Source organism: Amphibalanus amphitrite, unplaced genomic scaffold (genome assembly GCF_019059575.1).
Source record: "Amphibalanus amphitrite isolate SeventyFive unplaced genomic scaffold, NRLGWU_Aamphi_draft 001640F_arrow, whole genome shotgun sequence".
Classification (NCBI taxonomy): Eukaryota; Metazoa; Arthropoda; class Thecostraca; order Balanomorpha; family Balanidae; genus Amphibalanus; species Amphibalanus amphitrite.
In genome coordinates this window covers 111,847-130,440 of record NW_024883133.1, presented here as the reverse complement: position 1 = coordinate 130,440, position 18,594 = coordinate 111,847, and the positions used below count along the sequence as shown (strand labels likewise).

The 18,594-nt window shown below is 50.7% G+C and overlaps 1 protein-coding gene across 1 annotated transcript; it reads right to left on the bottom strand.

Annotated features, from left to right (window-relative positions):
- Nucleotides 1–308: 308 nt before the first annotated feature.
- Nucleotides 309–18,294, bottom strand: LOC122374330 (the record flags this gene model as incomplete). Its single annotated transcript, XM_043353020.1, has 4 exons — nucleotides 18,135–18,294; nucleotides 17,260–17,404; nucleotides 16,086–16,296; nucleotides 309–466 (listed from the first exon to the last, which is right to left on the bottom strand). Coding segments are annotated over exons 2-4 (512 nt in total), but the record flags the coding sequence as incomplete, so codon positions are not given.
- Between the last annotated feature and the right edge of the window lie 300 nt (nucleotides 18,295–18,594).

Genomic DNA, 18,594 nt, shown 5'->3' with positions numbered 1-18,594 from the left:
CCTCCCTCACTAACCTCTCTCTCTCCCGCTGACCCCTCCCTCACTAACCTCTCTCTCTCCCGCTGACCCCTCCCTCACTGACTCTCTCTCTCTCTCTCTCTCTCTCTCTCTCTCTCTCTCTCTCTCTCTCTCTCTCCCCCGCTGACCCCTCCCTCACTGACCTCTCTCTCTCTCCCGCTGACCCCTCCCTCACTGACCTCTCTCTCTCTCTCTCTCTCTCTCTCTCTCTCTCTCTCTCTCTCTCTCTCTCTCTCTCTCTCTCTCTCTCCCTCTCGCTCTTTCTCTCTCTCTCTCCCCGCTGCCCTCACCCTCCCCCACTGACCTCTCTCCTCTCGGCGACCAGCCGTCCGAGCTGGTAGAGTCCAAACAGCGCGTCCCGAGGGCTCTCCCCCGCGACGTCCATCAGAGGTGCCAGCGACGGAGTGAACTCCTCCACCTCCAGATCGGAGCACGTCACGTTAGAGTGCTGCCGGGCGGAGCGGAGGGTCAGGGGAAGTCTAGGGTATTATATATGGACCGGAGCACGTCACGTTAGAGTGCTGCCGGGCAGAGCGGCCGGTCAGGGGAAGTCTGGGATATTATATATGGACCGGAGCACGTCACGTTAGAGTGCTGCCGGGCGGAGCGGCGGGTCAGGGGAAGTCTAGGATATTATATATGGACCGGAGCACGTCATGTTAGAGTGCTGCCGGGCGGAGCGGCGGGTCAGGGGAAGTCTAGGATATTATATATGGACCGGAGCATGTCACGTTAGAGTGCTGCCGGGCGGAGCGGCGGGTCAGGGGAAGTCTAGGATATTATATATGGACCGGAGCACGTCACGTTAGAGTGCTGCCGGGCGGAGCGGCGGGTCAGGGGAAGTCTAGGATATTATATATGGACCAGAGCACGTGACGTTAGAGTGCTGCCAGGCGGAGCGGCGGGTCAGGGGAAGTCTAGGATATTATATATATGGACCGGAGCATGTCACGTTAGAGTGCTGCCCGGCGGAGCGGCGGGTCAGGGGAAGTCTAGGATATTATATATGGACCGGAGCATGTCACGTTAGAGTGCTGCCGGGCGGAGCGGCGGGTCAGGGGAAGTCTGGGATATTATATATGGACCGGAGCTGCACGTCACGTTAGAGTGCTGCCCGGCGGAGCGGCGGGTCAGGGGAAGTCTAGGATATTATATATGGACCGGAGCACGTCACGTTAGAGTGCTGCCGGGCGGAGCGGCGGGTCAACAGTCAGGGGAAGTGTAACACGGCGGTTTCTCGTGCCCAGGGCGGGGCGCGCCGGTGTTGTTGTCAGCCCTTGCCAGAAGAGATGCTCTGCCGGTCCAGGTGTATTGTTTCACGAGCACAACACAGCGAGATGGTCAGCTACGGTGACCGATGCAGAAACTACGAGACCGATGCAGAAACACGTCCGGCGTGGGTGACGGCCGGGGGTCTTCTCTACACAAGCACGCGGAGCAGATGGTATGCGTCCAGCGGCTGTGGAGCTCGGAGGTCTCCTCGAGCGAGAGAGAACACGTCCTACGCCGATGATGGCTCTAGGTCTTCTACCATTCCCTTTGCCGGGGAGCTCTCGGCTCGGCTCACCCCGACCTAGTTCCTACCACATACTAGAATATAAAACTATCCTGCGTGACGGCCCGCTATTGGATTAAAACATTTTCGCTTTGAGACTCGTCTTGTGATTGGTTATTACTATGTCACCGCCCCTCGGCCCTCTGGTAGCTCTCAGAAGACACGTGTCAGATGAGTTGCCAATCGTCACGCGCTGGCACCGTGGTTGAGGGGGGCGTAGCACGATATCGTTCTAAGGAGCGCGTCAGAAGCATTGGTGGACATTAACCAGGTCACTATTCTGCGCGGGCCGGCATGAATGACGGATGGCGGGCGTCAGGCTGGCGCGACTCAGCGGCACCGTCGTGGCGGGCTGGAGACAATGAGTCACACATGGATAAACTATGACGCGTCGTTGGGCCGACCCACAGTGATGCAAATGGGGTTCACGAGTGGCCATAAATACGAAAAAGGCCCAAAATTCAAGTTCACTTAATCGAATAAATCGTAATATGGTCAGTCAGGCAAATGTTTGGGGTGTCTGAAAAAGTATGATTTTAATGTTTTTGTCAAAACCGGCCTCGTGTAGGATTGTCAGAAGTCGAGACATTTTCGATGTCGTAAATTGACTGTCGGGTACTTGAAATTCAAGTGCCGCTAGCGTGCGTTCATGTCATGCAAACTGCAAAAATTATACATGAAAATGATCCCCGAAACCTGCTACTTCTAATGCCACGTCATACAAAGCCGTATCTATTTTGGTATGGCGGTGAACTAACTATTTGTAATCATGTTGCAACCGCAGTTTTTTACCAAAAAGATTTGCTTTCAATTAACCTACAGCACTTCACACAGTGTGTGCCCGCTAGTGCACCATATCATAGCATTCCCTAATCATTTCTGAGTCGCATCGTGAAAGAATTAAGGCGCTAGCACAGGGCTGACCGGCGCTACAAAAGTTTTCGTCCGGCACGGTCGGGTGCTGCGGCGCAGCGGGCGGCCCGGGCGGTCGCGCCGCCGCGCCCGGACGCCGCGCGGCGGCACCCACCCGCCCAACTGCGCGCCCACTGCGGCACCCGACCGCCCGGACAAAAACCTCTGTAGCGCCGGTTAGCCCTGTGCTAGCGCCTTAATTCTTTCACGATGTGACTCAGAAATGATTAGGGAACGCTATGGTATGGTGGACTAACGGGCACACACTGTGGTGAAAGTTCTGTAGGTGAAACGAAAGCATTTTTTTCTTAGCAAAAAACTGCGATTGCAACATGATGATAAATAGTCAGATTACCACCAAAGCGAATGAGATACGGCTTTTTGTGACCCAGCATTAGAAGCAGAAGGCTTTGGGGATCATTCCCATGCATAATTTTTTCAATTTGTACGAAATGAACGCAAACCAGCGGCGTTTGAACATGCGAGTGTCTGACTGTCATTTTACGACCTAGAAAATGTCACGTCTGTCAAGACAGCCTCAGATTCAGATTCACTTTCAGAATCACATTCGGACCCCCTTCGATTTTCATAAAAACTGGTCCATGGTACAGTTTTGGACGCTGATTCCAATGGTGAAGTCTGTTTTTCGCCACATATTATACTTTGGCCCCTAGAGGCATTCAAAGTTTTTTTGGGGCGAAGGGGGACCCCCTTAGATTTTCATAAAAACTGTTCCATGGGTACAGTTTTGGACGCTGATTCCAACGGTGAAGTCTGTTTTTCGCCACATATTATACTTTGGCCCCTAGAGGCATTCAAAGTTTTTGGGGGAAGGGGGACCCCTTAGATTTTCATAAAAACTAGTCCATGTGTACAGTTTTGGACGCCGATTCCAATGGTGAAGTCTGTTTTTCGCCACATATTATACTTTGGCCCCTAGAGGCATTCAAAGTTTTTTTGGGGAAGGGGGACCCCCTAGATTTTCATAAAAACTGGTCCATGTGTACAGTTTCGGACGCTGATTCCAATGGTGAAGTCTGTTTTTCGCCACATATTATACTTTGGCCCCTAGAGGCATTCAAAGTTTTTTGGGGCGGAGGGGGACCCCCTTAGATTTTCATAAAAACTGGTCCATGTGTACAGTTTTGGACGCTGATTCCCATGGTGAAGTCGGTTTTTCGCCACATATTATACTTTGGCCCCTAGAGGCATTCAGATTCACTTTCAGAATCACATTCGGACCCCCTTAGATTTTCATAAAAACTGGTCCATGGGTACAGTTTTGGACGCTGATTCCAATGGTGAAGTCTGTTTTTCGCCACATATTATACTTTGGCCCCTAGAGGCATTCAAAGTTTTTTTTTTGGGGCGAAGGGGGACCCCCTTAGATTTTCATAAAAACTGGTCCATGGGTACAGTTTTGGACGCTGATTCCAACGGTGAAGTCTGTTTTTCGCCACATATTATACTTTGGCCCCTAGAGGCATTCAAAGTTTTTTGGGGAAGGGGGACCCCCTTAGATTTTCATAAAAACTAGTCCATGTGTACAGTTTTGGACGCCGATTCCAATGGTGAAGTCTGTTTTTCGCCACATATTATACTTTGGCCCCTAGAGGCATTCAAAGTTTTTTTGGGGAAGGGGGACCCCCTAGATTTTCATAAAAACTGGTCCATGTGTACAGTTTCGGACGCTGATTCCAATGGTGAAGTCTGTTTTTCGCCACATATTATACTTTGGCCCCTAGAGGCATTCAAAGTTTTTTTGGGCGAAGGGGGACCCCCTTAGATTTTCATAAAAACTGGTCCATGTGTACAGTTTTGGACGCTGATTCCCATGGTGAAGTCTGTTTTTCGCCACATATTATACTTTGGCCCCTAGAGGCATTCAGATTCACTTTCAGAATCACATTCGGACCCCCTTAGATTTTCATAAAAACTGGTCCATGGGTACAGTTTTGGACGCTGATTCCCATGGTGAAGTCTGTTTTTCGCCACATATTATACTTTGGCCCCTAGAGGCATTCAAAGTTTTTTGGGGCGAAGGGGGACCCCCTTAGATTTTCATAAAAACTGGTCCATGTGTACAGTTTTGGACGCTGATTCCAATGGTGAAGTCTGTTTTTCGCCACATATTATACTTTGGCCCCTAGAGGCATTCAAAGTATTTTGGGGGCGAAGGGGGACCCCCTTAGATTTTCATAAAAACTGGTCCATGTGTACAGTTTTGGACGCTGATTCCAACGGTGAAGTCTGTTTTTCGCCACATATTATATTTGGCCCCTAGAGGCATTCAAAGTTTTTTTGGAGCGAAGGGGGACCCCCTTAAATTTTCATAAAAACTGGTCCATGTGTACAGTTTCGGACGCTGATTCCAATGGTGAAGTCTGTTTTTCGCCACATATTATACTTTGGCCCCTAGAGGCATTCAGATTCACTTTCAGAATCACATTCGGACCCCCTTAGATTTTCATAAAAACTGGTCCATGGGTACAGTTTTGGACGCTGATTCCAATGGTGAAGTCTGTTTTTCGCCACATATTATACTTTGGCCCCTAGAGGCATTCAAAGTTTTTTTTGGGCGAAGGGGGACCCCCTTAGATTTTCATAAAAACTGGTCCATGTGTACAGTTTTGGACGCTGATTCCAACGGTGAAGTCTGTTTTTCGCCACATATTACACTTTGGCACCTAGAGGCATTCAAAGTTTTTTTGGGGGAAGGGGGACCCCCTTAGATTTTCATAAAAACTGGTCCATGTGTACAGTTTTTGACGCTGATTCCAATGGTGAAGTCTGTTTTTCGCCACATATTATACTTTGGCCCCTAGAGGCATTCAAAGTTTTTTTGGAGCGAAGGGGGACCCCCTTAGATTTTCATAAAAACTGGTCCATGGGTACAGTTTTAGACGCTGATTCCAATGGTGAAGTCTGTTTTTCGCCACATATTATACTTTGGCCCCTAGAGGCATTCAAAGTTTTTTTGGGGCGAAGGGGACCCCCTTAGATTTTCATTAAAACTGGTCCATGGTTACAGTCATGGGTACAGTTTTGGACGCTGATTCCAACGGTGAAGTCTGTTTTTCGCCACATATTATACTTTCGCCCCTAGAGGAATTCAAAGTTTTTTTTGGGTTTTTATAAAAAATCTAAGGGGGTCCCCTTCCCCAAAAAACTTTGAATGCCTCTAGGGGCCAAAGTATAATATGTGGCGAAAAACAGACTTCACCATTGGAATCAGCGTCCAAAACTGTACCCATGGACCAAATTTTATGAAAATCTAAGGGGGTCCCCCTTCCCCTTAAAAAACTTTGGATTCCTCTAGGGGCCAAAGTATAATATGTGGCGAAGAACAGACTTCACCATTGGAATCAGCGTCCAAAACTGTACCCATGGACCAGTTTTTATGAAAATCTAAGGGGGTCCCCCTTCCCCTTAAAAAACTTTGGATGCCTCTAGGGACCAAATTATTATATGTGGCGAAAAACAGACTTCACCATTGGAATCAGCGTCCGAAACTGTACACATGGACCAGTTTTTATGAAAATCTAAGGGGGTCCCCCTTCCCCCAAAACAACTTTGAATGTCTCTAGGGGCCAAAGTGTAATATGTGGCGAAAAACAGACTTCACCATTGGAATCAGCGTCCAAAACTGTACCCATGGACCAGTTTTTATGAAAATCTAAGGGGGTCCCCTTTCCCCAAAAAAACTTTGAATGCCTCTAGGGGCCAAAGTATAATATGTGGCGAAAAACAGACTTCACCATTGGAATCAGCGTCCAAAACTGTACACATGGACCAGTTTTTATGAAAATCTAAGGGGGTCCCCCTTCCCCTAAAAAACTTGGAATGCCTCTAGGGGCCAAAGTATAATATGTGGCGAAAAACAGACTTCACCATTGGAATCAGCGTCCGAAACTGTACACATGGACCAGTTTTTATGAAAATCTAAGGGGGTCCCCCTTCCCCCCAAATAAAACTTTGAATGCCTCTAGGGGCCAAAGTATAATATGTGGCGAAGAACAGACTTCACCATTGGAATCAGCGCCCAAAACTGTACCCATGGACCAGTTTTTATGAAAATCTAAGGGGGTCCGAATGTGATTCTGAAAGTGAATCTGAATCTGAGGCTGTCTTGACAGACGTGAAAATGTCACGACTTCTGACGATTATACACGAGGCCGGTTTTGACAAAAACATGAAAACCATGTGATTTCAGATGCCCAAAACATTTGTCTACTCGGCCATATCGCAATTAACTCGATTTGGTAAACTTGACTTTTGGGTATTTATGGCCACTCGTGAACCCCATTTGCATCACTGTGCGACCGCGGGGTCAGCTGCGGTGAGCTGAGTGCGGGCGGAGAGCGGTAAAGGTAATAAGCGTTGAAAATGCGAAATTGAATTATAGCCACCACGCAGGTATAACTAGACTACGAACTAATTGCGAATAACTAACGCACACTTTATACACCTCCCCCACCCATGGCAAGAGCTTTGGCTAGGACAAAGCAGAGGCCGACGCCTGAAGGGCGAAGGACACAGCGGTGGAGACACACGCAGAACACAAACACATCCGCGACAAGAACACGACACAGGGGCGGGAGGGCGGGAATTTGCCGGATGAACGCATTGAACGTCACTAGCGCACTCGCTGCGGTCCACGAAAACGGTTATCGTAGTCCATGACGTCAGTCATTTCGGCGGTGACCCGGATCGTGGGCCGTCGAGTCAACTGGTGACCCGGATTGCTGGTGCGCGGGGGCACTTCGCTTGGTTGTGCACGTCTGCGCTCGGTAAGGAACACTGAATCATACGGTGATTCGGATAGTTCCTCGGTCCATTGTGATGCAGGCTCGGCGCCGTGCATACACAAACACTCGCACGCACACTGGGGAAAGAGGAACAAAGAGACCTCACGCCTGGCCATACGTGGCCCGTCACGGCATATCCGTTGTGGCACTACAGGGTGTCCCATAAGTTCGTTCTCACTTAAATTTTACGTTTTTAGGCTCTCTTGCTTAAAGGCACGCTGAAATTGGTTCGTTACTGAGCTTACGTGGTTGCCATGGCTGGTAGAAATATGCTCCACAGTAACTAATTTCTGTAGACAAAATAGTTTTTGCTAGAGAGCCCGTTTCCTACACAGACGACTAACGCCGCAACATAGAGGTCTCCAATACGGGTACGTCTCGGTATTTAGTCAGCACGTGACCATTCGCGACGATTAAGGGTGATTGAGGCCTACCAGTCTGTAGACAATGTCCATCGCTAACTGGACGCACAGTCAGCAAGTGACACCGATGATTTATCGGGAGTCAATCATTGCAAGTTTATCCTCTTTTTTGTCAGCTCTCAGGAGTGAGCCATGTGGCCAAAACTGTGTGGCGCCAAAGTGGCCATCAAAAAGGTCAAAGGGTTAGAAAGTTGGTAAGCAGACTTTTCAGGATGGATTACCAGCTGTCTAAAAGTGTTCTTTCGGGATACATAGCTCAAGATGACTTAAGCTTTGCTTACCGGATGGCTCAAAACAGTCAAAAACGTCTTAAAATGGCCAAACATGAGTTTCGTTATGCCTGAGGCTAAAAAAACTAAAGGGCTGAGGACATCAACCAGGTCATCTGGACTAACTAGTCCACGTTCGAGACGAAACACCCGTCCAAACCGGAAAACAACCCCATAAGGGCGAAGGAGGAGGCCTCCGTTTCGTCCCGTTATGTTCCTATGCGAAAGGCCAAGGTCACGGTATTGTGGGTTTATAGGCGTCCAGACGCTGACCAGGTTGCGATTGGTGTCCCAGAAACAGCTTTGGGAAGCATAATACTTTCCCAAGAATATCTAGGAGGAGTTTCAACCCTCAAGCTGAACTCGAACCGCGAGTATGAACACATTTATAGAGGAGAAAATGGCATCCGAGAGGTCGTAGGCCCATCTTCAGGCAAAACAGTGCATCAGTGCACAGGTCAAGCAAAGCTTAAAAGCGGTGCAAGGAGACTGTGACAGGCGTTTGTGGCAAGACCACATGCCAGGCACTTCATCGGATCAAAATTTCATAAAAATTTGTTGGTTGTGCTGAAAATTAGGCTCGTCGAAGCGTAGCGCTGTTCCAGCCTCGAGGAGCTCACGGCGCATGTCAAGTCAGTCTGCGTTAACTTTAAGCCTGCTATGCAGCCAAACATGCCGGTTGGCATGCCGCAGCATGTGTTCATGTGTTTGCCTATTAAATGGGGAGCACATTGAGGGGTCACAAATATATCAAAACGCAATGTACTCTGTTTCACATGCAAATATAATGTGAGAACGAACTTATGGGACACCCTGTAGACTGAGCGCTGAGTGATGCCGGTGCATCGTTTACAGTTACCACGTGCCGACTCTGCTAGCGGGCCGAGCACAATGTGACACTCGTCAAGTTATGGCTGGCTCGTGATAGTCTTGAGAAGTGGAAGCTGGGAGGACCAAGGGAGGAACGGTTTGTAGTCAGGCAGCGAGAGCAGTAGTGGTTAGCGCAAAAGCATAGTAGCAGTCAAGGATATGGCCTTTAGTAATCATAGGCGTGTTCGTTATTATCAGCAGCAGCATTCATTCTCAAAAACATCCATCCACAATGCATCCGTTGTGACACCTATGGTCCCAATCACAACGACCAATGCATCGTAGTGGCTCCTACGGTCTCCACCACAACGACCGTTTATTACATCAGGCTAGGGAAAGCCAATCAGTAAAAAAAAAAACTAAGGCTGGAGACTTCCACACGCGGGTAAGTCGCGTGTAAGTGGTTTGCGGGTAAGTTGGCGTTTATCTCGCGTTTAAGTCGGCGGGTAACTTTGCCCGGTGACTTCCATCTGCGGGTAAATAGTTTGTTCGCTAAGTTAGCGAACGAACTTACACGCGAGCCACCCCATGTATTAAGTTCGCGGGTATCTTTTCGGTGGTGCTTTTTTTGGTCCTTAGGGGGTTTTAAAAGTTTATTTCTGTGCAAATTTTATGTGCAAGTGATAGACAATAGTGCAATCATCTAGTTCTGGCTTTTTCAGCCAGTTCGGCCTAGCCGTTCGGCTGCTAAGATTAGACGAATTTGAGGTCACCTTTTCATAGTACTGAGGCCAGTTTTACCAACAGAAAAATAGCCGCCTGGCGGAATTTTTCGCCTAAAGGCCGATTCACATACGGATCGAGAGCGGTAAAGCCCTATCTGCTGACGTGCTTATCGCGTTTACACTCCGTTATATGTGAAACGGTCTTTAGGCAAAAAATTCCGCCAGGCGGCTATTTTTCTGTTGGTTAAACTGGCCTCTGTGCTTGTTGAGGGGTTACAAATTACGTATTTCATCACTGCAAGTATCCAGATGTTTTCGTCAAGTCATACATGAGTAATCAGAGCAATATTTGAGTTGACAGAATTGAGGATGTAGGACTCCAATTTTCAAATACGGAGGTATTAGTCTATTTCCATCGCACCTATCTCCTTGCCACCAGCTGCTATTTCGTAATCTTCGGGATAGTGAGATGGGATTCGTATCGCATCCGAAATAACGTGATCGTCGAGCCAGCCGGCTAGTGTCGGGCCCCTGTCGTCGCACTTCGCGTTACGTGTCAGTGGGGCGAGGACCAGCTCAGTGGAAGCAATACGAGTGTCCGGTCAACAACCATGGACAGGAAGAAGAGGAGCAGAAATTTCAGTAGTAGAGACATGCATTTGTTAGCCGATGTAATGAAGACTGAAGTAAAAGTCATCGAAAATAAGCGACACGATGGAAGGAGTAATGAAGAACGAAAACGGTCTTGGAAGAACATTGTTACAGCCTGTAATGCAAGGTCAGAAGAAAAATGGGACTAGAAACAGCTGACACAGCTCTGGAGAGATATGAAAAGGACGGCCAAAAAGAACCATTAGCGGTTTAAATGGCAGCAAATGGGCACTGGTGGTGGACCGGATCCTGCGCCGTTGGAACGTCAGCCACCCCCGCGACACGCACATATTAAACTGATCACTCGGTGATAATCGTCCTTTGTGTGGCATTGAATTGGACACCGACGACTCCTCACCGGTGAAGTGACGGGGCGGGGGTGGGGACGGGGGTGACGGAGACGAACCGACGAGGGCAGACGAGTAATCTGAGATACGGCTGTTGCAAGATCATGCATTAGACTGGCGGTCGGCCATACAGAGTGAAATAACACAAGGTGATTAGCATTATTAATGCTGATTGGCACGGCTTCAAACGCTGTTCTGGTTAGGTTAATGCATCACCACATCCCATTGTTACGGCTGTACTCATTGCATGTGTAAAAACGCTGATTGGGGGCCACCGGTCCCATTAATAACGGAATTACGCACTTGTTCATTGGACCAGCTGATCGCCGCATCCCGATCAGCTGATCGGCCGATCAGCTGATCGGGAAGCCCTTTAAACTGGCGTGTAAGTCGGCATTTAAATATTTACACGCGTGTAGCTACCCACCAGTTAACCGCGGATGGAAGTCCCCGGGTAAAAGTTGGTGGGCAGCTACACGCGTGTAAGGAAGTTAGCCACCAAAATAAACGCGAGTTAACCGCAAACTGGAAGTCTCCAGCCTAAGTATTCGGAAGCTTCCGGTAACAATCCGATGAGTCACCTCAGTCATGGTGCTACATCACGGCAAATGGCTGTTGAACGTCAACGTCATTTGGATTGCTAGCTAAACTGCCAGACAATCTGTTCCAGATTGCACCTTCGTCTCTCGATTGCAGGGCACTCATAAAAAAATAGACATTTGTATCTTCTATTACGCAGCTCTGGTGTACGTTCCGTCGTACACAACCCTTCGAGAGGCTCGAGACCTCAGACCTAATCGTGCAGCCTCTGTGGCAGCGATAACGCCCATGCTCTCCACTGTCCGGTAACTGCGGTGAGATACTGTGGTGTCACCTATTGCTGCTGAAGGGTTCTGAAAATTTGCAGTGCACCTGTCTAATACGTTTGTTGGCTTTACTCAGAAAAGCAGACCAACATCAGTTACCTTACGCGACTTGACCGCGCTCGGCCATCAATTAATATATGTTCCTCTCTTAGGTAAATGCCGACCTAAAGAGAGACTCTTGCAACCTCATAAGGGCTTCTCTAAACATCGTAATCCTGTTTCAGGCGTAGTCATCAACTGCACTAATTCCGTCATCCGTGTGCTTTTCGGAGTACCTAATCACACGAATCTGAGTTTCTCAAGATCTGGGTATTTAGGGTCCGGTTGAGTGGGCGCTTGATTGACGCGTCGCTGTTGGGTTTCGTAATCCTTTCGTCCAAGATAAGTGTCTCTTTCGTTAATGATTGATAATAGCTCTAGGCGTTCGGCTCGTTCACTAGAACTTAGATCGAAGAGGTCGGCTTTGTTTATTTCTGCGCGCCATAAGTCTAGTTTGTCGCCAAATGGGTTTATTCTTAATAACTCTCGGTCCTTTGCTGGCTGGCGTTGGGGAACACTGGTATTTTTCCTTGTTACCTTCACCGAGGATTTGGAGGATTCAGAACCAGGAGCATGCAGGCGGGACGAGTTGGATTGAGCCATGATTGACGCGATTGAGAGCCAAAAATACAAAATCATAAAGTGAACCATTTACGTTACGCTGATCTTTTAGTTTGCAAAAGTAAAATTAAAATCCAGTGCCACTCGGGAGATGTCGAGACGTACCTTTGTTGGCGTCACCGAAGATGGCTCGTTCACTCCGTTAACTATCACTCTCACTATACGCGCCGGGCGGACTGTTTCGATTACGCGCGAGAGAGTCTGGTTGTAGCGCTGGGTGTGGAGCGCCTTTGAAGTCACTCGATGAAGATGCCTCGAAGAAGAGCGTCAGTTGACCTCTCTGATGACGTCAGTTGACCTCGTTGGAGAGCGCGAGTTGAACTCTCTTTCCTGTTAAACTTTGTCTCGATGACGAGAGACGGTCGGTTGGAGTTATCAGCGGCTTAGATCGAGCGCTGGTTGAGATGGCTGCCGTATACTCGGGCAAATTGGGGCCTGACTGGTACAGTTCGACTTCAGAGCCCTTTATGACTGGTACTTGTACGGGTACTTGTACCTTGAGCTGGCACTGATTAAGATAAACGGTGCCGAGCTTTGGCGTACTCACTTTTGGAGCGCTATTGTTCAGCGGCTCACAGTGAAGTGTCGGCAGATGTAGTAGCCGTGAGAGCTGGCTGGTAGCAGCTGGAGCGCAGCAGCGTTGTATAGATGCTCGTCAGCGGCAGAGTTGGTCAGCGACAGAGTTCGTCAGCGACAGAGTTCGGACTGAAGAGTCGGCGCACGAAGAAGGAGATGGAAGTGAGAAGACGGCTTCTTCGGCAGGTTCGATCCGACGTCAGCGGCACCAATGTAACACGGCGGTTTCTCGTGCCCAGGGCGGGGCGCGCCGGTGTTGTTGTCAGCCCTTGCCAGAAGAGATGCTCTGCCGGTCCAGGTGTATTGTTTCACGAGCACAACACAGCGAGATGACCCTCCGAGCCCTGCCGGGCACTACTCCGTACATGTTTGCGGACGACACCTCCACACTGTGCTCGGGTAACACGATTGAAGTCGCGCGGGAGCGGGCACAACGAGCGGCCGATACCCTGGTCAAGTGGGCCCGGGAGAACAAGATGGAGGTGGCGGGCCAGAAAACCCAGCTTCTAGTTCTGTCTCAGAGCCACCGGGACGCCGTCGGTTGCCGCATCCGTGTGGCGGGCCAGACGGTGGAAGGAGGCCCTGAACTGAAGTTACTCGGCGTAACGCTGGACAGGACTCTGGGGTTCGGCCCCCACTGCAGGAACCTCCGCCGCCGCGTCCGCCCTCGCATCTCTCAACTACGACGAATCACCGGTCGCAGCTGGGGCCTGGAGGAGAGACAACTCCGAGCCGTCGCCAACGGCTACGTTAGGGGAGCCATCGAACATGCGGCGGCCGCCTGGATGCCGGCGGCCGCCAGGACTAACATTGAAGTTCTGGAACGCGAGATGCGTGCCGCGGCCCGAGTCATAACGGGCTGCATCGGGTCGGCCCCCATCCATGGAGTAATGGCCGAAGCCGGCGTGGCCCCGGTCGCGGCGCGCCGCACAGCACTGGCGGCGAGGATGCTGACGAAGGCCATGGCACTGCCCGAGGAGGACCCGCTACACCGACTGGCCGTGGCGGACCCACCGCGGCGCCTCAAGACCGTCTGCGGATGGCGCCAGTTGGGTCGGGAGGTGTGGCGGACCCTTGGAGTGGAGCCACCGGTGGAGCCGTTGCTCCCCGTGCGCCCCCCGCCCTGGCAACCGACCGGCACGATCAGCTTTAACCTGGACATAGGAGCGGGGCTCCCAGCCGGAACTGCCGCCTCCACGAAGAAGGAAGCCGCCCTACACCACCTGGCGTCCCTGACCCAATGTGCGACCTGGGTGTGGACCGACGGGTCGGCGACTGGAGGCGTTCTCTGTGGAGGGGCCGGCGCGCTGGTCGTCCACGCCGATGATGACCGCACTGAGCTGAAAAGGCCCGCAGGAGCGCTCTGTTCCAGCTTCAGGGCGGAGATGCTGGCCATCGCAATGACCCTGGAACATCTGGCGACACACCCTCGTGACGACACATTGCCAATAATAATCTGTACCGACTCACAGTCTGCCCTGGCTGCACTGAGAGAGGGGCCTTCGGCCCAGAGGACGGTCCAGGGGGCGGAGATATGGAGCCGCCTGCTGGAAATCGCCACACCGGACCGCCACGTGACGCTGCAGTGGGTCCCATCGCATTGTGGGATCCCAGGCAACGAGGCGGCGGACGTGCTGGCGGGGGAGGCGGCGGCGCTGGATCAAGAAATCGCCTCCATCGACGTCAACACCGTCTACAAGGCTGCGGCCCGTCTAGCCAGGGACCAGGCGGCCAGGGACAGACCGTCATACCCAGACCCGACACGCAGAGCGGCGACCGGCTGGTACCGGGAGCTGATGGGTACGAGATACCCGCCCCCGGTCTCCGGCCTGGATCGGCGGACAGCCATCGATGTCCACCAGATCCGGACTGGCCACTGGAGTGGATCGACCCAGTTCCTGCACTCCATCGGCCGGAGCCCCTCAGCCGCCTGCGCCCAATGCCGGGACCTGCTATGCGAGGCCGCCCGGTGCCCGCTGTGCGGCGAAGAGGCGGACACCCCCCGGCACATCCTGCTCACGTGCCCGGGCCTGATGGGTGTTCGCCTCAAAATCCCGGCCGTAGGGAACATCCTACCAACACCCGACGAGGTCTGGCGCAGTGACGTGGTGGCGGCCCTGGTGGCCGCCTTCAGGGCCCTCCAGAGCCGATGAGGCTACGCCGCGGGGCCACCCGCGGCCGGAGGGAAAATCAACAACATCAACAGATGGTCAGCTACGGTGTCGGTCGAGACCGATGCAGAAACACGTCCGGCGTGGGTGACGGCCGGGGGTCTTCTCTACACAAGCACGCGGAGCAGATGGTATGCGTCCAGCGGCTGTGGAGCTCGGAGGTCTCCTCGAGCGAGAGAGAACACGTCCTACGCCGATGATGGCTCTAGGTCTTCTACCATTCCCTTTGCCGGGGAGCTCTCGGCTCGGCTCACCCCGACCTAGTTCCTACCACATACTAGAGTATAAAACTATCCTGCGTGACGGCCCGCTATTGGATTAAAACATTTTCGCTTTGAGACTCGTCTTGTGATTGGTTATTACTATGTCACCGCCCCTCGGCCCTCTGGTAGCTCTCAGAAGACACGTGTCAGATGAGTTGCCAATCGTCACGCGCTGGCACCGTGGTTGAGGGGGGCGTAGCACGATATCGTTCTAAGAAGCGCGTCAGAAGCATTGGTGGACATTAACCAGGTCACTATTCTGCGCGGGCCGGCATGAATGACGGATGGCGGGCGTCAGGCTGGCGCGACTCAGCGGCACCGTCGTGGCGGGCTGGAGACAATGAGTCACACATGGATAAACTATGACGCGTCGTTGGGCCGACCGCGGGGTCAGCTGCGGTGAGCTGAGTGCGGGCGGAGAGCAGTAAAGGTAATAAGCGTTGAAAATGCGAAATTGAATTATAGCCACCACGCAGGTATAACTAGACTACGAACTAATTGCGAATAACTAACGCACACTTTACAGAAGTCTAGGATATTATATATGGACCGGAGCACGTCACGTGAGAGTGCTGCCGGGCGGAGCGGCGGGTCAGGGGTCAGGGAAAGTCTGGGATATTATATATGGACCGGAGCACGTCACGTTAGAGTGCTGCCGGGCGGAGCGGCGGATCAACAGTCTGAGTCACTTTGGGGCTACTGGATTTTGCGCCGGCAGCATTACGGTAATAAAACGAATGGGTTGTCATAAACAACTAGACATGAGAACTCATGGGAGTAGACAGAATAGAAAACGTGAAAACAGTACGAGCAAAGCCCATAGAAGTTGACCGGAACGACGCAACAAAACATGTCCCCAGATAAATAGAACCTGGGTTGACACGTCACCCGGCAGCAGGAAGCGGACGGTGGTAGCCGGAGCGATGTAGCCGAGGTAGCGTGTCCGATTCGGTTCGAGATACGAACAGGCTAAGAGAATGTGAGCGACTGGAGAGGTAAGGCACAATTAATTCATGTGGGCTGTCCACTCACCTCGTCCTTGGTGGTGTCGTAGTGGAGCAGTATCTCTGCGTTGGCGTCTTCACTGACGGCGCGCACCCTCCAGCGGGTGACGGTGACACCCTCCTCGGCGGAGACCAGATGGAAGCTGACCTCCTCCAGCTGCAGACCCGTCAGCTCGGCAGACAGCTGCGCCAGACGCTGCTCGGCGGCCAGCGCGCGCGCCTCCACCGGCGCCGGCTCACTGGGGTGGCGGGAGAGGACAGCGAGGGTCACTACCAGCCAGCGCGCGCCTCCACCGGCGCCGGCTCACTGCCGGGGCGGCGGGAGAGGACAGCGAGGGTCACTACCAGCCAGCCCGCGGTCCCCCAGGCGCCGGCTCACTGCCGGGGCGGCGGGAGAGGGCAGAGAGGGTCACTACCGCAGAAGGGTCGGATGGTGAGGGTCACTGCGGCCAGAGCTCGGCTCCCCAGGCACCGGCTCATGACTGGGGTGGCAAGAGAGGACAGCGAGGGTCACTACCGCAGAGGAATTGGACGCTGAGGGCGCCACACCAGTGTACAATAAGTATGGTCATATGATCACCAGCGATGCAGCTGCAGTCTCCATAGATAAACAGATTTTTTTAAACAATGAGCGACCAGCCATGGTCCCACTTTTGAGAGGCTGATATCTCAGTATCTACTTGGCAAATTAATTTCTGAGCTTTGTTGTAGGATAACTTCATCTTGTCTACCCATTATTTGCCTATTCACAATGCATGCTACTTGTGAGTAATCACCACTGCATACCTTTGCCACTTGCAAAATGATTATTGTAAGTTTTGTTCCTGTTTTGTGTTTTACAGATGGGGTGCTGCACCTGCAGCTTCAACCTCTAAAATTCAGCCAATTAAACCTTTTACACATATCATGAGCACATCCAGCTGATGACTTTCAACTTGCACTATCATTCTGTAGGTACTTGAAGCCAAAATAGACAAAAATGACATGAAAGGCTGCATGGGGAGAATGTACTCCTTTTAATCAATTTTGTCCTTAATCATTTATGTTGTCAGCCACTGATCACTTAGTTACAATATGAACCTGAAGTCCTGAACCATACATAAAATATGGCCAGCTATGGATAATCTCAACCACAGTCAGCAATGTTTCTGGTGATAAAAGTGTCCTCGGAACAGGCCATCCACTGATTACAGCCGACCCACCCTGAGCGTTTTGTCATCTCCAGCTTCATGGCCCTGATGTCCATGTTGAGCAGTTTCTGCTCCTTGATCAGCTGCTCCTTCTCCTCCTGCAGCGCCAGGAACTGCGCCTCGCTGAGCAGGTCCTCAGCACCTGCTGTGGCCATTTCTGCAGAAATAAAAAACAGCAATGGAAATATCAAAACACCATGCATAAATTATAAAATATAAGCAACAAAGGTCATGGGAAAAATGACATTGACAGTCATAATCATCAATTAACTGTGCTTTCTTAACTGATAATTTGAAGTGCCATCCACAAACAATGTTGACAGTTTCAGGCTTGAGGCGAGCTTCAAGTGTAACAGCCGTCTTTATTTCTACGGCTACACCTTACCTTACCTTACCAATACAGAATTTTGGTAAGGTAAGGTCACAACACAACACAACAGTCAACTACATAGTTTGAGCAGAAAAATGGGTAGAAAAATGTATATAGCTGCTAGGATCACATGACATTGACTTAACTTTAATCTCTAATACATTTAATCCCTATACATTTAATACTTTTAATCTGTAATACATGATACATTGATATTGAATGTTTTTCATACTGTTCATACTGTTTTCATACCAATACTGTTGTGTTGAGTGTAAAGTGGGGCTATTTGACAGTATTTAAAATCACTATAAAATGGAGGTCGTTTGATTTTGGCGTGATATTTTTGCTCAGGGAGGTGTGGAATCGAGCAGTAAATCGCCTGAGCAAAAATTAAGCATAAATTTCAAATTATTTTTATTTTATAACAATTTTAAATGCTGTCTCAAATAGCCCCACCTTATGGTAACAGAATGTCGACACCAAGGTATATAAAATCACTGGTCGACAGGTCACATACCTATAACCTATTTACAGATATTTTATAGATCTTTTAGCTTATCAGTATTCCGTATTTTTTCTTTTTCTTTCCATTCGTTGCCGTTACGCACGGTATCGTTGCGAAAGATTGACTGCGTCGCAAACGCCGCTTATTTTAGAAATGGCGCAAAATTTGGTAGCAGATATGGCACCAAAGTAGGTAGTAAATAACTTCAAAACAGATCACGTTGTTGAAGGTATTTTCGCTACCTTGCCACAACGGATCTATGGACTAAATTATTACTCCGATCCTCCTCAGCACACAGTCATATGTGAATCCTGTCCGGTCTGGCAGTGTTCAGCTTTGCACGTGGCCCACCAACTGTCAGCACGCTGGGCTGCTGGGTCTTGTGATATCGCAAGTCGAATTAGGCTGTACCGCAATTTTACCCGCCTAGCCCATCACTGAAGCGGACATACTCGATGTTGATTCTAACTAA